Source organism: Auxenochlorella protothecoides (genome assembly GCF_000733215.1).
Source record: "Auxenochlorella protothecoides strain 0710 unplaced genomic scaffold scaffold36, whole genome shotgun sequence".
Classification (NCBI taxonomy): Eukaryota; Viridiplantae; Chlorophyta; class Trebouxiophyceae; order Chlorellales; family Chlorellaceae; genus Auxenochlorella; species Auxenochlorella protothecoides.
The window spans coordinates 51585-70541 of NW_011934143.1; the positions used below are offsets into that span (position 1 = coordinate 51585).

The window sequence follows — 18957 nt, forward strand, 5'->3', positions numbered from 1 at the left end:
GGGGCGGGGGGGAGGGGGGGGGGACGCAAGCTGGCGCGGGCTCACTCTCGGCAGTCGCTTGCGGCGCCCAGATGCGCGGGTGGCTTGTAGAACATGTGTCTTTCAATGAGGAATCGCGGCTGCCGCCTGGCGCCAGGGGCTTGGGTGCTTTGGGGTCTGAAAAAAGCCTACAGGATATCATCAGAGCTCTACATGGCCTTCTGCCCCCCCCTCTGCCCTTGCCTGCAGCTCCCGGTACGGCAGCACCCTGTCCCAAGAGGAGGTCAAGGCGGCCCTGGACCTGCTTGACACCAACAAGGACGGTCGCATCCAGTTCGGGGAGTTTGTGGACTGGTGGGTTGAGAAGTCGGGGGTGGAGACCAAGGCAGCTGCGGCCTAGCTCAAAGGTGATCGCAGTTCACATGTGACGGAGAGACCCTTGCCCAGGAACAGCACCCTTGTGTTCTTCTGAGTCTGCACTTTCCATGTGGATCCTTTGCCCCTGTCCCTGATGAATAGTTCACAAGGGAGAGCGTCGCAAATATCTTCCAGTCCTGTTGCTTGCGAGTCGCATGCCGTAGCATGCTCTGAGTTCGATGCTTTTGAAAGGTTGCTCAACAGATACGAGGAAAGACTGACGAGGACAGTGTACAGGCTGAGGTGATGCAGCACACAGTGACATGTAGAGCTGCGAAATTCAGCAAAGGTCAAGCGTGGTGCAGTCCTTGGAAACCCGAGTAGGACAGGATCCTGCGGGTGCACGACACGACCAACCGGGCATGTGGTAGGTCTTGGAAGCTGCGAAGCCATGCCTGAGAAGCGGGTGGAGGAATGATGCCGTGACGGCGCATGCACCCACAGCGGCTGTGGCTCTGGACCATGCGATGGCACACCCCACCGCCGCAACAAGCGAGGTACCTTGGTGGAAGACACGGTGCCTTTGCCCGGCATACATTGCGCCAGGGGTGCGCTGGCTTGGGCTCTGAGTGCCTCCACTCTGGCACTGCACTGCCGCACAGGTCTGTGCATAATGCTCAGGCGCCTTTGCAGGCTTCTGGTGCAGCGCTTCTGAATTCGAGAGAATCCCGTGACCCCTCGCACCAGGCCTGGCCGGGGTGGCGCAGTGGGGACCCAGCATCATGCCGCATGCATCCTGACCGTCTCCTCCGTCAGGCCCATGCGGGCCAGGGCATCACGGAATTCTTTTCGCATTTCTTGGAGCTGTCTGCCCTCCTCCCGGATCCGCTCCAGCTTGAGGGGCTCCATAGCGTCTGCCTCATACGCCACCTTCACCTCCGTCCTCACCATCGCCCAATCCACCTCCAGCACCATCTGGAGGGGGGCGAGAGGGGTGGTGTTGGCATGATGAGGAAGTCGGCGCAGGCACCCAGTGTTCCAACAGCCCCGGTCCAAGAGGTGGCCTGTCGCCTGCTCTTTGCGAGATCCACACCCGCACCCCAGTGCGGGTCCTCCGTTCCTCGACGCCTCGCACACTGTGCCGCCCTTTCCTCACCCGGTGCATGGTCAGGGGCGTGCACCAGACGTGGGCGGCGCACGCAGCCAGCACAGCCGCATAGTCGGAGGGCAATGCCACCCAGCCATGCGGACCCAGCTTGCCGATCCATGTGTACGTGCCGTCGGCAAGGGGGGTGGGGTCGGGCGGTGTGGCCCCTGGACCGCCGGGCGCCGGGCGCGGAGAGGTGTTGGTGCTGATGGGTGCCGGGGGTTGGGGTGCCGGGGTCGCCGGCCAGCCCGGTGCGGGGGCCTGAAGGCGCCGGCCGGCCCCGGCCTCGTCATCATCACCGCCGTCGGGCCTCCTTGCTGCCGCTGCCCCGCTCGTCGCGTCCACATCGAGCGCCGCGCCGAGGAAGGCCCTCCCCGCCCGCTCGAGCAGGGCGCAGGCCTCCGCCAGGTCCTCCGGGCACGAGTGGCCGACAAAATGCTTGCTCCGCAGGAAGGCCAGCCACTCCGCCAGGTCCTCTCGCGGCATGGCCAGGCCCTGGTATGGGGGTGGGGGAAAGGGTGTGGCGCAAACAAGCACCCTGCGCCGATCCGGAGGGATAGGCACACTGGCGCAGCCCTTCGCAGACAGGGCACCGATTCGCCGCTCCTGCCAGCCCCACATGCTCATGGGGACACCCATGTCCCCCCAGACTTGGCACCCTTTCCTTCAAGCCAGCACACCTCGGCCACATTGGTCGGGCCGACGGTGGCGCCGCAGCGCCGAGTCAGTGCGGCCGCCGCCCAGCGCACCCAGCCCCCTTCCGGCGGGGCCGCGCCACGTTTGTCCCCGCGCCACGTCTCGCCCCGCCGGCCGTGCCCGTCCAGGCCGTAGACGAAGCGCAGCGTGCACAGCACGCAGGCCATGAGCATGGCCCAGGGGTGCTGGGGCGCGTGGGGCCGCAGGTGCATCGCACGCGACCCCGGCGGGCAGTGCAGGCGGGCCAGCTGCTCGCTGGCTTCCGCGACGCCGTGCGGCAGGCCCAGCTCGTGCCTCCATCGGCACAGCCACAGGCCGGCGTTCAGGGGGGGAAGGGGCAGGCGCAGCGCGGCCGCCAGGCGCAGGGCGCCATGCATCAGCGTCGCCGCGTTGGGGGCCCCTGTGTCGGGCGGGTGGGGTGGGCGGGATGCCATCGGCGCTCCAAAGGCCCCGGTGGTGACGGGAGATGGGTGCGTACCCCAAGCCAGCGCACCAGCTTCCCTGGCAAATGACGCGCCATGGTCCAGTGCCAGGACGGGAAACCCTCCCTCCTGTGTTCAGAGACTGCACCCTCAGGGCCGCCCACCTGCGCGGGCCAGGTAGAGGCGGCTGATGAGGGCGCGGTAGGGGGCCATGAACTCCTCGGAGTCCGCCGCCAGGGTGAGGAATGGGAGGCGCCCGCTGGCCGCGCTGCGCGTGATGTCGTGCGGGCTGACCGCCGCCCTGGCGGTCCAAGCGGCCAGGAAGCAGAGTTCGAGGGTCACGTGTGGCGCCAGGACCTGCGGGGGGGGCCGGGATGGAAGGGAGGCGTCGGTGCCGTCATGTGCGACAGGGGCGAGGCTGGAGTGAGTTTCAGGCCTGGCGCGGTGCCAGGCACCTGCACGTCTGGAGCTCTCCTCGACGACAAGCCCTGGGAGCAGAAACAATGAGTATGCACACCCACACGACCATTGCCACACCCGTGACAGCGTGGTCATGAAGAGCCAGGCGGGGCCATGCAGATTCCTGCCATGGATGCCGCCTGCCCTCTCCTTGGCATCCAGCTCGTGCACTCGCTGTGTCAGGTCCCTGATGGTTGAGTAAGAGCAGGGTCAAAGGGGGGAAAGGGATGAACACACGAGTGAATTCAAGCGATGCAATGGCCCGGGCCATGTCGGACTTGAGCAGGGGCCCAAAAGGCAGCTGGGTCGTCCTCAAAGAAGCATGGCCCCAATGGACTCGATGCCCCCACGCTCTCCCTGTACCCACTGGCAGAATTCGGGGTGGAGCAGGCGGGAGTGGTTCAGGCAGCGGTACCACAGGGACCGCAGCAGGGGCATGACGCCGGGGTCACAGCCGAGCTCCTCCACCAGGACCTTGGCTTGTCGCTGCGCGGCAGTTTGCAGCCAGAAGGGTGGGATTAGGGTGTTGGAGAGGCTCAGGCCTGCCTGTTACACAATCCAAGCGATGGCTGTTAAACTGTCGCAAACAACTGGCTGATCAGCCACACGCTCGGCTCCCACCCCCTAACGCTCTTGCCAGGACCCCAGCACCTGCAGCAGGTGCTGGAGGATTTCCACATAGGCTCGCAGAGACTCCTTCACGGGCAACGCCGTTCTTTCCTGCACAGCCCCCGACTCTCTGGTCTTCTTGAGACCCCTGCGACAGAGCGGGAGGGATACTGTCGTATCCTGGGCCTCTTTCAACCCACATTGCTGCCATCCTGATGTGCATGGTCAGACATCAGTCTTGAAACCCTTCTACCTCTGGGTGGTCCGTTGCGAGGGTCCCCCCTCGAACTCCTCCGTCAGTTGAGTGAAGCCCTGTGGCGTTAAAAAAGCTTGAATTATATCACAATCCGATTGACCTCGGAGCACCTCTCCTTCTGTCAGTGATAATCGATGCCATGACAATCTTTCGCACCAAATACACTCAATCACCTGGTCGACAGAGCCGCAGACGTCGCACACCAGCATGCCTTCCTGGAGCTCCATATGGCCCTGCCAGCAGACCCGGCACAGCGCCCCCTCCTCCTGCATGCCTGCCCTCCCTTACATGGACAGCAATCGAGAATAAAATGGGTAGCATGGCAGGGGAGTCGCGCCCCTTTGTTCCACTCTCTGTTTCGTATGCGTTTGAAACGCAGGGCTGGGTCTGCGGTGGCGAGCAATCAGTGGGGAAGGCAGGAAAGGCAGGAAATCGCCTTCTGGATCGCGGAAGGTCCTGGGACGCCAGCCCACGCGTGTTCATCATGTGCATGCAGGGAATGCCGAGTGACCATCATTGTGCCCCACAGAGTGCTGCAGGCTCCTGGTAAGGCTCGAACGACATACAACACAGAATGAGCGCTCGTTGCCATGTCTTCCAGCCTCGTGCGAGCCTGGCTCCGCATGGAAAGGGGACCAGGCTGAGCCTCCACAGAAACTTTGCAGGCAAGGAAATGGGATCATGCACTGAGATGGGGGCATCTCGCACTGGATCCGTGGCTGTGGCAACACCCGCATGGCCTGTCATGCACCCTCTCTCCCCCTTCCCCTCCACCAGCAGGCACTCGGCTGCCCCCTCTCCAGCATGCTCGGGCCCCGCGGGCTTCCCCGGTCGCTGTACAGGCCAACCTCTTCGGCAGGGTGGTTCGCATCGTCAAGTCCTACACCAGCGCCCTAGGTTAGTTGGGTGCGATCTGCAGCTCTGTGTGCATGGGGTACTGAGGGAGGGCCCTGTTCCAATCGATTGCCCACTCCACCGCCGCACCCCTCCCCTTCACCTCTTCCCGCGCAGTGGGCGGGCTGGAGGACCCCGAGAAGATCCTGGAGCAGGCGGTCTCCGACATGCAGAACGACCTCATTCGGCTGCGCCAGGCGGCCGCGGAGGTGACGGCCGCGCAGAAGCGGCTGCAGAACAAGCGGGACATGGCGGCTCAGACCGCGGACGAGTGGTACCGCCGCGCAGAGCTGGCGCTGAGCAAGGGCGACGAGGAGCTGGCGCGAGAGGCGCTGACGCGGCGCAAGGCCCACGCGGCCACGGCCACCCAGCTGGAGGGCCAGCTGGCGCAGCAGACCAAGGCGGTGAGCACCATCATGGGCAACATGAAGATGCTGGAAGGAAAGCTGCAGGAGGCTAAGCTGAAGAAGGACACGCTGAAGGCGCGGGCGCAGAGCGCCAAGTCCGCTCGCCAGATCCAGGACATGGTGGGGCAAGGGAAGGAATGGGGCCATGGCGAGTCATCGTGTGTGTGTGTGTGTGTGTTTGTGGGATACCTTAGTATGGCAGGGTGGATGGGTGACATGTGGCTTCCGCAGCACCTGCACATACGTGTGCCGCCTCCTCACTCTGTTTCCCCACCTCCAATATCCTCTCGCAATTGCAGGTGGCGGGGCTGAATACCAGCAGCGCCCTCGGTGCATTCGAGAAGATGGAGGAGAAGGTGATGGCCATGGAGTCCGAGGCCGAGGCGGCCACCATGGTGAGCTGTGGTTGGGAGGGTTGGGGGGGGAGCCGGGGCAGGGAAAGCGTTGTTTGGTCTGGATGAGAAGTGCGAAGGCGTGATGACCTGACAAGGCATGCCCAAGGGGCCCCTTTACCACTGGTCCTTCATTTGAGGGCGCTGATGGGATCGCTCACTGGCATGCTGGCTGCGGCGGTTTTGTAGCGGTGCTGGGGGTGTTGAAGGTTAAGCTGTACGTATGTATGTATGTGTGTGATTCAGCTCCTGCTACCACTCTGGGCGGATGCAGTCAGGTGGCCTGAGTTGGTGCCTTTGTTCCACATCTGAATTACCACCCTCATATCACACCAATGTACGCAGCTGGCGTCCCCTGACGATGGGCTGGAGTCCAAGTTCCAGCAGCTGGAGGCTGGGAATGTGGAGGATGACCTGTCAGAGCTGCGGCGCAGCCTGGGCACCAGCAAGCCCAAGCAGCAGGTGAGCTGGGCAGCTGCCTGCATTCAGAGCGTCAGCTGAGGGAGGAATCGCAGCCAGAGGCTATGGTGGCTACAGAAACTGGGCTGGGGGGACTGGAGTGGGAGTGTACTTCAATCAAGGTGCTTACCACGTGTTCATCACCACAAACCCCACCTCCACTAAGATCACATCGTCACCCCCACAGCAGCTCCCTCCTGGCCGGCCTGTGCGGGATGCCATCGACTTTGAGCTGGATGAGATGCGGCGCAACCGCCAGTACTGAGGGGCTGGCGCGGGTGGCGAACCTGCATGCAGCACTTCAGCAAGTGGCAGCCCCGCAAGCGGGGGCTCAGCTTCGCATCCTCGCCCTCATTTGCGCCCCTGTAAGTACACCTCCCTGACTTCCAAGTCGCTGAGTTGATCCAGTAATTCTTTGCAACCCCCTTGCATCTGCTCCCGCTCGCTGCTCTCCCAAGTTTCTGCACAGAAAACCCTTCTCCTTGCATGTATACTCCAAAAAATGCCAGTCATGAAATCATCGGGTGTCATCAGTGTTGGGGGGATGCTAGGGGCCCCAATGTCATGCTGGAATCAATCAATGAAGGAGCTCGGCAGATGGTGCAAGGGGTGAATGCGGTGCAGCATCCTGTTCTTACCCTCAAAGCCTTTGCCACTGCGGTTCAAACAGTGTGAAGGATGTCCTTCCGTGCGTCTTACATTCAATGCCACCGTGGGTCGCTTGACCTCCTGATGGGATTCCTCATGGAGCATAAACAGATGGGTCTATGACCATGGGGCAGTCAAGGCCGTTTGAGCAACGAGGTAATAGGAACCATTCAACGCTGAGGATACAATATCATCCCCTGGAAAGGGGCCTCAAGTCTGTGCGACATTGTGGGAAGGGGGGAGCAACGCAATGCAGCAGGACAGTGGATCACCTCACGCAAGATGGGTAATTTCGCTCTTCTCGGAACAGTTGGCAGCAAAGAATTGAAGCGTGACAGGGTCACACAAAAACTAATATCGCCTGGCAGCCCAGGAGGATTAAGAGCTCGGAATGCTGGAAAAATTGGGTGACGGCATAATACCAGTCCATTCAGCAGTGCACCCAGGTGGACTGCACAAAAGTGAGTGGGAGCAGGGACATAAAACTCCGGCTTGCGTGTGCAGCTGGACTGACGCCCTGCCCTCCGTGCAGCGAGAATTGTGGCGCGGCGGGCGGCTGGCCCACGGCGGTCGGCCGACGGCCTGTCCTGGCCAAAAATTGTGGGACGATTAGCTGTGACGAGCAAAGAATGGAAAGAGAGGGGGTGGGGGACGGCGGTCTCCAGGAAGCGCAGCGCGCTTGTCCGGCGCCGACCCCAGGATCGCCAGAGGGGCTCCTCCAAGGCGCCGTCAGGCCACCAGGCTGCCCCTGCGGCGCAACGCGCGTAGCACGGCGCCGTGGTCCAGGGTCAAACCGATGGGCAGGGCGGCGGGGCGCTCCTGCACGCACTGCGCCAGCTGGCGCGAGAGGGAGGGGGGGCAGGCATCGCCCGTCTGCCCCAGCTCCCACTCCATGTCGGTCAGCGAGCCCTCGGACTGGAAGGCCAGGCTGGGGGCCATGCTGGGGGGGGTGGTGGGCATCATCATGTAGGGGGATGTGCCGGCGCTGCCGGCGTCGTGGTATGCCCAGCCCTCTGCATCCAGGTGCGGGGTGGAGCAGGAGCTCACCAGTGCGCCGCACTCGCGCTCCCTGAGAGTACGGGGGTCAGGAGGAGGAAGGTTTGGTGAGTTCAAGGCTGGGGGTAAGAGGCACGAGCTTGATCAGAAAGGAACCGTCCTTCCTTCGGCAGCACTGCGAAGCGTTGAAGATACTTCGCACTCATCCCTCTTCCCCGAGCACGACCTGCTGCTCGCGCACGGGCACTCCCTCCCCCACTTGCCAGGCACTCGTCCTTGCCTGTGCCTGAACTTCTGCAGGTGGCTGGCAATGTTGGCCCGCGTAAGGCCCCAGCCCCACTGGCCCATGCCCTCCAGGATCTTGGTGGGGACTTGCTGGTCCACGGGCAGGGACCTAACGACCCCGGCAAACACCATGTGGAGTTCCCGCGTCCACTCCACCTGTGGGCGGTCGAGGGGAGGTATGCATGGGGTTCATGCGTTACTTGAGAAGAGGGGCGCCACAGGCACAAGGATCAGCGAGCGACTGCTTGAACAGGTGCACAATCTGTGACCTCCAGTGCGGCTGTTGGAAAGAGATTGCGCTCTGAAGGTGGGGTCCTCTGCGCACTGAACACAAAGCTGCAGCATCATCGATTACCCCTGGTTCCCAGGAAGAAGAGACAGCCACAAGGAGGCCAAACCCGACATTTTTTGCCCTTCATCAGGCCTCCTATGCCTGCTGACCTTGGCTCGTTTGGCATTGGGATTGGCCTCCTCCTCCTCCTTCCCGGAATGAGGGCCGGGGTGGTCATGGATGAGGAGCATGTTCAAGGCAGGTGCACAGGGCTCCACACAGTGCATCTCCGCCTGAAAGGGGGGTCAGGGGGGTACATGGCTTGAGTCGCAATGGTACATCCTCATAGGGAGCCTGGCCCATCGCTGCTGAGAGTCTGGGATCCTGTCTGCGGAACATATGGCAATCCTCCACAAAAAACCCATTTCCACGCGAAGCCCTGCCTACCTGAAGGGAGGGGGTGCCCAGGCTGTCGAAGCTGTACTCGGATCGCTGCACAGCCGAGCTGGGAGACGACAGGCCGGAACATAGTTCGCCGCAGTGCCATACGCCCGGATCCATAGTGGGCAGCGCAGTAATCAGATCGACCTGCGGACGGCAGTGCACAGGAGTACAATCATTATACTGAGGCGGGACCCACTAAACCGTTACCCTGCAGCCATGCGCTCATATGCAGGCGCGTTGCACAAGGGTTCGGGGGGAGGTGCTCTCCACGTGTCCCAGCATGGGGGCCCACCGACGTCCTGCTCGCCCGACACCGGCCGATCGGCAGCCTCCCTCACCTCGAAGCTCATCTCCGGCTGGATTTCGCTGATGGGGGGTAGAGAGGTGTGCAAATGCTTCCAACACGCCAAGGAGGGGCTCCAATGCCTCTCGGAACAGGCCAGTGTCGGCAGGAAATCTATGAGAGGCAAGGGATGTCGGCGGCCAAAACCCGTCTACCCGGAAGTCTGAGCAAACGCAAACGGGTCGCTAGAAGTGACAAGTGCCCAAATACGTTTGCGGTGGAGGTTGCAAGGGCTTTAATGAGGTGTCAGCATGGAGGACGGAGCTGCCTATATCGCGAGGTACAATCGCCTACGGCGCACAGACCTAGATCTTTCAGGAGACTCGATGTAACCCTGGGCGGGTCTGTCTGACGCTTGTGTCGCAGGAAGTCAGTTGAAGCCGACGCTCACCTGCTCGTCGGGTCCAGGATCGTCCCGTGTTTGCGCGGGAAATGGAGCAACGTGATCAAAGTGTGGCTCCTCACCGGATTCTGAGCCACAAGTTTTTGGAGATTCGTTTGACCCGGTGGAACTCGTACGGTGTTAAACGAGTGCTGGTAGCTAGGCCGAAAGATTGGCCACCCTTACCCCGTCGGCACGACCCCGACACAGTCCAAGACGATCCTCATACTCGAAGAAATGGGGCAGACCCCGATCTCATTACACCGCCTTGTTTAACAGCGCATTACATTCACACGTGCGCCCTCAAAAGTTGCCCCTTGCGAACTGCAGGAGCCCGTTGCGGGGCATGAAGGCCGGAGGGGTCCCTATGATGCCATCCACGATGCCAAGCTCCTTGCTCTCCTCTGCTCCCAGGAAATGCTCCCTGTCGCACTCCTCCTCCACCTTGTCCATGGGCAGTCCAGTGTACTCAGCCAGGAAGCTGTGGGTGGGGCATTGCAGGTGGTAGGGATTCGAGGGAACGCTAGGGAGCACATCTGAGCGAGTCATCCGCCTCCCAACCCAGCAGGATTGACCAGAAGCTGACACAGGAGCAGTCGCTGTCCGTGACCACCGTCCCGGGCTCCACACGCACGTGTACATGAGCTGCATGGTGCGGTTGAGCTCCGTGGCTTGGATATTGACCTCATCTGCGGACCCCATGGCGCCCCCATTGGGCTGCTGCAGCATCACCCGTGAATTCGCCATGATGAAGCGCCGCCCCTTGGCGCCGCCTGCCAGCAGCACCGCCACCGCCCCACCCACCATGCCCACCCCGATGGTGGAGACGGGGGCCTGCATGGCCCGGATGGTGTCCAGGATGCCGGTGATGGCGTAGGGGGAGCCCGCGCCAGCGTTGATGTAGAGCCGGATCTCCTCGTTGGGGTTGATGGAGTCCAGCGCCAGCAGGGATGCCACCACCTGGGGAGAGGAGGGGTGGGTTGGGGCTGTGGAGCATGGAGGGATCGATGAGGAGGAGGGGAGGGGAGAGTGAAGAGCCCGACACTGCCTGGATGGCACGATAAGTACAGTCCAGAGATGCACGAAGCACGGGCCACATCAGATCCCTGACAACTCCAAGCAACTTTATCAACACGATTCCCCTTGCCTGGGTGGCCACGGCGTCGTTGACGCGCTTGCCGACCATGATGATGCGGTTCTGGAGCATGTAGCCATACAGGTCTATCGCATCGCCCTGCTGAGGGCTGAGCTGGATGTAGGGCGGGATGATGGGGTCTTGCACCCTGCGGGACTGGGCAATCAGGCCAGCGCCGAGGGGCCTGCAATAGGAAGGATGGCAGGGTGGGAGGGAGATGGTCTTGAGGGTTCTGCCAGCAGCGCGGTGATGCAGGCAGCATCAGACACACATGCAATGGCGATAGGAGACTCACACTGAGCCTGAAATCATGATTGATAGAATGGTGTGTGTAGAAAACAGCGACTCACGGGGTACAGGGGCTGAGGGAAGGGGTGAAGGGTCTGGGCATGGCCCTGGGAGCCAGACGACCAGCACCATGCCTGGTACAACCGGCCGCCGTGCTCAAGTGTGCAGCCATGGCACCGACCATGGACGCGGTGTGGCCGCGGGGCTCACAGCAGTCTCCTCGGTGGAGACTCAGATGGATGGCCCGTCACCAGCCCAAGCGCGCTTCACTCCAGTCCGGGACTCCAGCCTCAGAAGAGCAAGCACTTGGGGACTCTGGTTTCAGTGATTGAGTCTTAACTTGATGGCACGTCTCAGCCGATGCGGCCCGTGGGTGGAGAGATGGGCGATGGGGGCCATGGGCGATGTTGGGGGTGGCAGGGGACTCGCACCACGGCATCCTTTCCTGGCCGTGCGGCGAAAGGATAGGAGCCATCAGGTCGAACCTTCTCTGCCTCGTGTGGCACTCGTCAGAGGGCCAGGAGGACACTCTGATAGGGTAAATAATCATTCTGATCAATCATGGCGACGCTGGGGTCTGTTAGCCCCGTGGGGGTCCCGGCAGCCTGCAGGCTGCCCCGCCTGGCCACTGCCTTCCGGCCCTTCACCCCGACAGCAGCGAGGGCCATGCCCCTGGTGCGGCCCAGCACTTTCCGAGCGGAGGTTTCTCTCATCGTGTTGACTTGCTCTGGCACAGGTGATGACCGCATGTTGCGCGACCGCTACCCACCCCGCCCCCCTGCCCAACCCCTGCCACAGATGCAGCAGCAGCAGCAGAGCGCTCAGCGGCTGGCCCGTCCCCTCACGCGAGTGGCGGCCTCCTCCTCCCCCGATGCGCTTGCGACAGGCAGCCCCCCCCCCGCGGGCACCGCGGCCAAGGAGCCTGCACTCAAGGGCGAGGCCCACCTGCGCTTCGTGCGTGGCTCCCCCCTCAAGGTGGGTGCGCTGGTGACGGCGCATCTGCACAGCAGCCTCAGCTCCCTCGTCGAGGTTCCCCAGTGCCTGGGGTGGATGGAGTGCTGCACCGCCACGCTCCCCAGCCTTGGTTCATGGCCCCCCTTGTGCCACCCCTGCTCACCAGGTGCGGCGCGTGCTGGACCAGATTCGTGGGCGCAGCTACGAGGAGGCCATCATGATCCTGGAGTACATGCCGTACCGCGCCTGCGAGCCCATCCTGGCCACCCTCCTGTCCGCCGCCGCCAACGCCAAGCACAACCTGGGCGCCAAGAAGGCGGCGCTGTTCGTGCACGAGGCCTTTGCGGACGGCGGACCGTCCATGAAGCGAGCAATGCCGCGAGCGCAGGGCAGGGCCGACCGCATCCTCAAGCCCACCTTCCACCTGACCATCCGCCTTCAGACTCGGGCGGGGCGGGCATGATGGTGTGGGTTATGGTTTTGTGGGTTCCTTGTACATCACTGTTGTCCTGACGCGAGTCAGAATCAGAAGAGAGTGTGTGTGTTTGTTTTTTTGGGGGGGGAGTTAAGCAAACCAGAAGTGGGATGGAAGGGTCCAGGGGTGAACCAGCCAGAGGCGGGCTGGTGAGCAGACTTCAGTACCCAAGGGGTGGATCCCTCGCCGCACATGGCGCCAAAGCCGCCCCCCCTTTCCCTCTCTACAACTGCGAGGGCCCTCATCGCCCGCCCTCGGCGCCGCGGCCGCCGTCCGCGCCGCCATACCGCGCCTTGAGGAAGGCCCAGATCGCGCGCAAGGCCAGCGCCTCCCCGCCCTCGGGCCGCCCCGGCCGCGGCTTCAGGTTCCAGCCCATGGTGTCCAAGTGCACCCAGGGGGACTCCGCCGGCGCAAACTCTTTCAGGAACAGCGCGGCGGTGATGGCGCCGCCCAGGCCACCGCCCTCGGGGCAGGACAGCAGGTCCGCCACCGGCGAGCGCAGCGCGTGGGCGTAGGGCACGTGCAGCGGCAGGCGCCAGAGCGGGTCCCCCGTCGCTGCCGCGGCGGCAGCCAGCCCCGCCGCCGCGGCCTCGTCGTCGGTGAAGAGGGCGGGGAGCTCCGCGCCCAGGGCCACGCGCGCCGCGCCGGTGAGCGTCGCCGCGTCCAGCACCAGATCCGGGGCGGCGCCGGCGCCGCCCGCCGCCCCCTCCCCCGCGGCGGCCAGCGCGTCGGCCAGGATCAGCCGCCCCTCCGCGTCGGTATTGCCCACCTCCACGCTGCGCCCAGCGCGCGAGCGCAGCACGTCCCCTGGCCGGAAGCTGGCGGGGCCCACCGCATTCTCCACCGCGGGGACGAGCACGCGCAGGCGCACTGGGAGCTGGGCCTGCCAGGTGAGGGCGGGGCTGTGTGAGCGTGCGCAGCACGCGTTTGTGGATGTGGGAGGGGGGGGGTCGCCTTCCACGTGCAACCAGACTCCCCCAGGGATTCCTCCTTTCCACCTGATCCCCACCTGCATGATGACGTGGGCCAGGCCCAGGACGAGCGCTGCGCCGCCCATGTCCTTCTTCATCAGCCGCATGCCGGCGGCGGGCTTGATGTTGAGGCCACCGGAGTCGAACGTCACGCCCTTGCCCACCAGCACGAGCAGGGGGAGGGAGGCGCTCTGGGGCGCAGGCTGCCACCTGGTAGGGGTGGTATGCAAGGGGATGAGCGGCGAGTGAGGCAGGCCTGCAGCGCGGCCTGGCCGCGCTGGGAAGAGCAAGGTAGGAAAAGCCTGGGCCCCCCCCCCCCTTCATCCCGTACCTGAGGTCCAGGAGGTGTGGGGGGCAGGCTGCGGCCCGGCCGACTGCGTGCACCATGGGAAAGAAGGAATCGGCGTGCAGCAGGGCGTCCCCGCTGACCACGCTGAGGGACGCGCCGGGGTGTTCGGCCGCCAGGGCCTCCGCCTCGGCTGCGAGGTGCGCTGGAGCTGCGGAGGTCAGGAGGGGAGGGGCAGGGGAGGAGGTTTGGTGAGTCAGACGGGGAGGGCATGCCGCCCCAGCGAGCGGAGCACCCCGCACCCAGCCAGCCAGACCGTCCGATCTGAAGACCTGCGTCGCTCACAGGGCGGACAGCATGCTGACGGAACCACACCCAGGCGCTCAGAGCTCCACTCAGCAACGACTCCAACCCTCCGCGCTGGGCAAGTCTGCACTCACTGAGGTCCTCGGCAGGGGTGTTGATGAGGTCCCGGACCAGGTAGATGGCCGCCGCCAGGAGACCAGCCTCCTCCTGGGCGGGGGAGGGGGGCACCACGAGCCGCCGAGGCGCTGTGGCCGCCTTTCTGGCCGCCTCGTCCTTGTACCGAAGGAAGGAGTAGCGCTCCAGGGCCCAGGCCAGCGAGGCCGTCGCCTGCCAGTCCGGCGCCTGGCGGCCCGGGCCGGGCCGCAGCGCGTACGACCCTGGCGGCAGGGTGCTGGGGAGCCCGGCGACCGCCCAGGGGCCTTCCATGCTTTCTATGGCCACCAGGGCCTCGTGCCGGTCGGAGTCGGGTGTCTGGGGGTGGGATGGGTTGGAGTGACAGCTGGCATGCTGGTGTTGGGAGAGGGGAGGATCAGGATGCACCACCGCATGGGGTCGACGAGTTGTCGTCATGCGCCGCCCCACTGGTAGCAGTCCCTGCCCTTGCTGTGCCCCACCAGGGATGGGAGGTGGGCCATCTTGCGGTCTTTGGGGTCAAATCCGATGCCTCTCAGCCAGGCTCGACGGCTCTCGGGCTGCTCCCTCAGCCAGTGCTCATAGGTGCCCTCCGTGACCAGGTGCAGGGCCGTGTGGCTGGCAGTGCTAGAGGTCAGCACATGCTCCTCGGCTCGCAGGCGCTGGTCAAAGTTCGAGTACACTTCTTGACCAGATGGCGATGCGGCGGTGGCATGCACCCAACAGGTCTGTCGCCCTGGCATTCTACGAGAGCCGGTGCAAACGACAGAAGGACGAGTGAGAAGCACGCTTCGCGCGATGCTGCACAAGGATGTGGAGCGCATATCTAGCACCACTGGCAGTTTTGTTTCGGCCTGCCCAATGACTTTACAATCCTTCGAATTATGGAAGTGATCTGGGTCGTGCCATGGCACTGATGCTGTGATCTGTATCGCGCGTGGATCCGCGGCCAAGGCCGACAACCACGAGCACTCAGCTTTAAAAAGCCGCTCCATTCCCGCACACACAGAGCGTCGAGAGTCCTCTACAGAAATTATCTGCAACCTCGCCTCTACTGCCTAGCCCGCTCAAGATTCCTTTCTGCCATGGCCAAAGTCTGGATCGGTGCGTACGAGGGTGGGCGGGCGTGCTCCCGCAGCGCAGGGGATGCTTCCTGCCCATGATTCAATGTATTGGACTCACCCTCAAAGTGAGAACGCGTTTGTGTGTCCGACGCAGGCAACCTTCCCGAGGGTATCCCGGAGCGGGACGTCGAGGACGAGTTTAGCCGGTTTGGGGTGCTGCGTAAGGTCTGGGTGGCCCGCAGGCCCTCTGGATTTGGTGAGCATGGAGGCATTGGGTGAGGTGTGGGTACGAACGGCGCTGGTGGACTGCCTCGTCAGCTTGGCCTCCCGCATCGTCGTCCTTCGCTCCCGCGCTCCTCTTCGGCACCACGCCCGCCTTCCACCGTCCCTCCACGAGCTCCATGCCACGAGGTTGAGCGCACTGCATGCCGGTTGCCGGCGCTGCTCGTCTGAGAGGCAGGGCGACACTCTTGCTGGTGAACCCCTCCGGCCCTGTGTCGGGGTCATGCGCGGTCACCCTCCTTCCACACGCCTGCTCCTGCAGCCTTTGTGGAGTTTGAGGACGCACGGGATGCCGACGATGCAATTCGGAAGCTGGACGGCTTCCAGGGATGGCGTGTGGAGCTGAGCAGGGGGCCGCGCGGCGACGGCCCCGCCCGACGAGGGGGCTTTGGCGGCGGCGGCAGGCTCTACGGCAGGGATCTGAGGTGCGTGTAGTAAGGCTCTTCCCAATCTGGGAGCTCTTATCATTACTGGGAGCCACGTTGGGAATCAATCTGGCGTGGGGTGCACCACTGGCAGGATGCTTTGAATGGAAGCCGCAGTGCATACAAAAGCTGTCGGATTCCAAGGGATGTTGCTACCAGGGTCATCTATAAGGCCCGGCCTGCATATATATATCTTTAAAAGACTCTGATCTGTTCTTCTTCCTCCCAACAGCCCTCCTCGCGGCCGACGGTCCCCCAGTCCCTTGCGCCGCCGGGGCTCCCCGGTCTACGAGCCTGCCCGTGGCCGCGGCTCCCCTTCGTACGAGCCGGTGAGGGCCCGGAGGTCGCCCTCCTATGAGCCGGTGATGCGCAGGCGTTCGCCATCCCACGAGCCCGTTGCGCGTAGGCGTTCCCCGTCCTACGAGCCCGTTGCGCGTAGGCGCTCGCCATCGCCTCGTCGACGGCGTGACTCCAGGTGAGGGAGGCTGGGAATGGCCGTGCGGGTGCCTGAGCTTGCAAGACGCCCCAGCTGCGTTCCTCAGAAGTCTGCTCATGGATCTCTCAATGCACCCCTTGGGTCCAGGTCACCTGTGAGGAGGGCACGCAGCCGCTCCCCTCTCCCCGCTAGACAGAGGAGCCCATACCCTTGAGCATTGGGCTAGGGATGCCATGGAAGGTAATCGTGTCATGACCAGCCCTCACTGACATTGTAAAAAAGCATCCAGCTTGAACATGGTCAGGATTATGAGAGCGCCTGCAGGTTCCGTGTTCCATCGAGGGGCCTGCCGCGCTGTCCGCGCAATGAGGAGCGGTTTCGCCTCTGGCCGGCTCCCTGCGTAGCCACCGAGGCACACCCGACAACATCCTCGCGCAGCGCGGGCAAGGCTGGGAACGGGCCCGGCCTGGGACTGTGGAACTACATCGTACCCTAGATTGATCGGAGGTCTCTCGCAGCCAGCATCGAGAGTGCGAGGCCTGCAACCCCATGTGCGGGAGTCTTGGCAAGGAGCGCGCATTGACCATGCCAGCCTCCAGAGTGTGACAGACGCTCCGTACTGACATCCAAGGGATCGAAGGGTATACTTCGACATGACAGACACTCCTACGGCGCGAAGGTGGGTGGGTGGCTGCATGTCGGTGGACCTTACGAAGACTTCATGCCGGTGCCAACCTCCGCGACGCTCGGTCCCTGTCCCCATGCCAGACGCCGAGCCCCCTTTGGAGTTCAGTTCAATGCCCTCACCCGCAAGAATCTGGCATTCCAGGTCAGTCTTGGTCTGCGATTCGGCGGGTTGCAACCCCGCCAGGCTCCTCGGGCAACTCCCCGGCCTGCATGGTTCGTCCAGTCGACCCTGGACCCCCAACCCCAATGACACAGAAACGGCGCTGGGGCACCAATCTCCTCCTCGTCGCCGCCCCCTTCTTTATTTGCGCCCTGCTCTGGATTCTGCAAAATGTGATAAACCGGCAGCTGGACTCAAGATCCTTCAAGTGCGGCTGTCGCTGCCTGTCCTGCTGCGACTGGCTCCCCACCCCAGGTAAAGTCGTCCCCCCTCAATGCTGTGGGACAAGGTTGCTGTCCCGATTTATGCCCCAAGCTTCCTTCAGGCATACTGCATGTGATTGAGCCGCCTGCGACCTCTGCAAACCTCGCCCACCCGCCCTCACCCCTACTGGCGCTCTCAACCCACTGCAGCCAACTACTCGGCCGACCTCCCGCCCTACACATACCAATGCTATGAGGCCGGCCCTGCCCTGCCCTGCTCGCCGTATGCAGACTGCAGCGCCTACGACGACAACGACTGCGGCTACCTGTCCTCCACGGCAGACCAAGTCGGGTACTGCGCGGTACCGCAGCCACCGCTCTGGCCTGCGCTACTCAGCGTCCCCGCCCCGCCCGCCGCCGGCTCGGCCGCCAGTGGAAATGTGGTCCAGCCCCTGCTCTTCACAGGTTAGGGGCCGGGATTCACCGTGGGGATAAGGCACATTGCCTTTCCATCTGTGGACGCACTGTCACAGTGTTTATGTAGGGGCGCGCACCACCCCCTTGCTCACACTCTTGGCCAGCTGCCTCCTGCAAGGCCCCCCTACCCCACACCCTCTCCCATAGGCAAGGACCAGGAGCTGGCGACGCAGCTGATGGCGTCCATGTGGTCCCGCCCCGACACCATCTCGGCCGCGGTGGCTGCCGCCGCGCTCTCCAGCTCAGCCGGGGGGGGTGCCTCCCTGCCCTCCTCCGCGCCCACTACCGAAGCCCAGTTCGTGGAGGCCACGGCCGCGCTGGCGTCGGGCCTGCACCAGTTTGGGCTGGTGCTGGGCACGCAGGCAGGCACCAGCATTTCCCTGCTCATGGAGCCGGCCTTTGTGGCCCAGGGCAGCGAGGATGGTGCGTCGGTTGAGGGGCCAGCACCTGTGGGCCTGTGGGTTGTGGGGGTGGATTGGGAAGCTGTCCCGCCAATGCGGTCGCCAGAGCCTGACCCTACCGACTCCTCCCGAGGTCCTCTCCCTTCCGTGCACGCGCCCACCCGCCCACCCACCCCTCTTCGAGGCGCAGATGCGCCCGTGAAGCCGTCCCTGTACTTCAGCATGGGCAACTGCAGCAGCCTGTCGGCTGCGGACCAGGCCGCGCTGGCGGGCATCGGTGAGAGCATCACTAACATGACCGGGTTCCCCGTGGCCTGCGCCTCCCTCCCCGGCACCTGGTGAGGCGGGGACCGGGCTGGGGAAGCGTAGGAGGGCAGATGCTGCCCATGGTCAATCTGCGCGCAGTCCCGTTGATCCACAGGTACGACACACACATGATGGCTCGCCATCCTCACTCGGGATCCTGCAGGCAGGACACCCCGGCGGACATGATCAGCGCCGTGTACTGCGGCTGGGCGGCGGCCGACTGCGTGGTCGTGGACGGCGTGCGCAGGTCGGCTGACCCCGGCCGCACCTCCAAGCGGTGAGACGTCGGGCAGGGGGACCAGGCGACTGCAGGGGCTCGGAAGTGATGGCAGGGGGGGGGCATGGGCAAGGTTTGCCGGGGGAGAGTGTGGGTGTGGGGCCTTTGTTGCCAGAATCAGCTGCCATACTTGGTGTGCCACCGGGGGGTTGCCTGCGTGTAAGATTCCAGCGTCCTCCTCGCAGGGCTGTGCCCCCCTGATGCCACCCACTCATGCCCCTCACCCCAGGCACCCACCCGTAATAA

At 63.9% G+C, this 18957-nt stretch overlaps 9 protein-coding genes across 9 annotated transcripts in view; 4 read left to right on the forward strand and 5 right to left on the reverse strand.

Moving 5' to 3' along the window:
• Positions 1-379, forward strand: part of F751_3302 (Calmodulin-4) — a gene marked incomplete at both ends in the record, with an annotated part of 3557 nt that extends 3178 nt beyond the window's left edge. Inside the window, one exon of the mRNA XM_011397679.1 lies at positions 229-379. Coding sequence (XP_011395981.1) covers positions 229-379 — 151 coding nt within the window. The remainder of the gene's footprint in view (positions 1-228) is intronic.
• A 737-nt stretch (positions 380-1116) lies between these two features.
• F751_3303 (hypothetical protein) lies at positions 1117-4152 on the reverse strand (the record flags this gene model as incomplete). Its single annotated transcript, XM_011397680.1, has 8 exons — positions 1117-1311; positions 1493-1978; positions 2164-2579; positions 2766-2958; positions 3139-3247; positions 3398-3546; positions 3712-3817; positions 4082-4152. 8 exons carry the CDS (start codon positions 4150-4152, stop codon positions 1117-1119), a joined length of 1725 nt encoding a protein of 574 aa, XP_011395982.1.
• Positions 4153-4287: 135 nt separating this feature from the next.
• On the forward strand, positions 4288-6342 carry F751_3304 (Membrane-associated protein VIPP1, chloroplastic; the record flags this gene model as incomplete). Its single annotated transcript, XM_011397681.1, has 6 exons — positions 4288-4378; positions 4706-4822; positions 4937-5346; positions 5526-5621; positions 5964-6080; positions 6268-6342. 6 exons carry the CDS (start codon positions 4288-4290, stop codon positions 6340-6342), a joined length of 906 nt encoding a protein of 301 aa, XP_011395983.1.
• A 1112-nt stretch (positions 6343-7454) lies between these two features.
• Positions 7455-8838, reverse strand: F751_3305 (Two-component response regulator ARR1; the record flags this gene model as incomplete). Its single annotated transcript, XM_011397682.1, has 4 exons — positions 7455-7794; positions 7981-8162; positions 8448-8570; positions 8725-8838. 4 exons carry the CDS (start codon positions 8836-8838, stop codon positions 7455-7457), a joined length of 759 nt encoding a protein of 252 aa, XP_011395984.1.
• A 911-nt stretch (positions 8839-9749) lies between these two features.
• Positions 9750-10972, reverse strand: F751_3306 (ATP-dependent Clp protease proteolytic subunit; the record flags this gene model as incomplete). The annotated part of the gene is made up of 4 exons (XM_011397683.1): positions 9750-9927; positions 10081-10406; positions 10582-10765; positions 10932-10972. 4 exons carry the CDS (start codon positions 10970-10972, stop codon positions 9750-9752), a joined length of 729 nt encoding a protein of 242 aa, XP_011395985.1.
• A 458-nt stretch (positions 10973-11430) lies between these two features.
• On the forward strand, positions 11431-12286 carry F751_3307 (50S ribosomal protein L22, chloroplastic; the record flags this gene model as incomplete). Its single annotated transcript, XM_011397684.1, has 2 exons — positions 11431-11544; positions 11990-12286. 2 exons carry the CDS (start codon positions 11431-11433, stop codon positions 12284-12286), a joined length of 411 nt encoding a protein of 136 aa, XP_011395986.1.
• A 35-nt stretch (positions 12287-12321) lies between these two features.
• F751_3308 (putative cytosol aminopeptidase) lies at positions 12322-14736 on the reverse strand (the record flags this gene model as incomplete). The annotated part of the gene is made up of 7 exons (XM_011397685.1): positions 12322-12324; positions 13068-13181; positions 13308-13479; positions 13601-13766; positions 13996-14188; positions 14270-14332; positions 14476-14736. 7 exons carry the CDS (start codon positions 14734-14736, stop codon positions 12322-12324), a joined length of 972 nt encoding a protein of 323 aa, XP_011395987.1.
• Positions 14737-15044: 308 nt separating this feature from the next.
• F751_3309 (hypothetical protein) lies at positions 15045-15329 on the reverse strand (the record flags this gene model as incomplete). The annotated part of the gene is made up of 1 exon (XM_011397686.1): positions 15045-15329. One exon carries the CDS (start codon positions 15327-15329, stop codon positions 15045-15047), a length of 285 nt encoding a protein of 94 aa, XP_011395988.1.
• The window catches only part of F751_3310 (ABC transporter A family member 7), a gene marked incomplete at both ends in the record, with an annotated part of 10320 nt that continues 6441 nt past the window's right edge, over positions 15079-18957 (forward strand). The window contains 9 exons of the mRNA XM_011397687.1: positions 15079-15109; positions 15212-15313; positions 15602-15675; positions 17143-17302; positions 17461-17597; positions 17700-17715; positions 17875-18150; positions 18319-18466; positions 18598-18711. Coding sequence (XP_011395989.1) covers positions 15079-15109; positions 15212-15313; positions 15602-15675; positions 17143-17302; positions 17461-17597; positions 17700-17715; positions 17875-18150; positions 18319-18466; positions 18598-18711 — 1058 coding nt within the window. The remainder of the gene's footprint in view (positions 15110-15211; positions 15314-15601; positions 15676-17142; positions 17303-17460; positions 17598-17699; positions 17716-17874; positions 18151-18318; positions 18467-18597; positions 18712-18957) is intronic.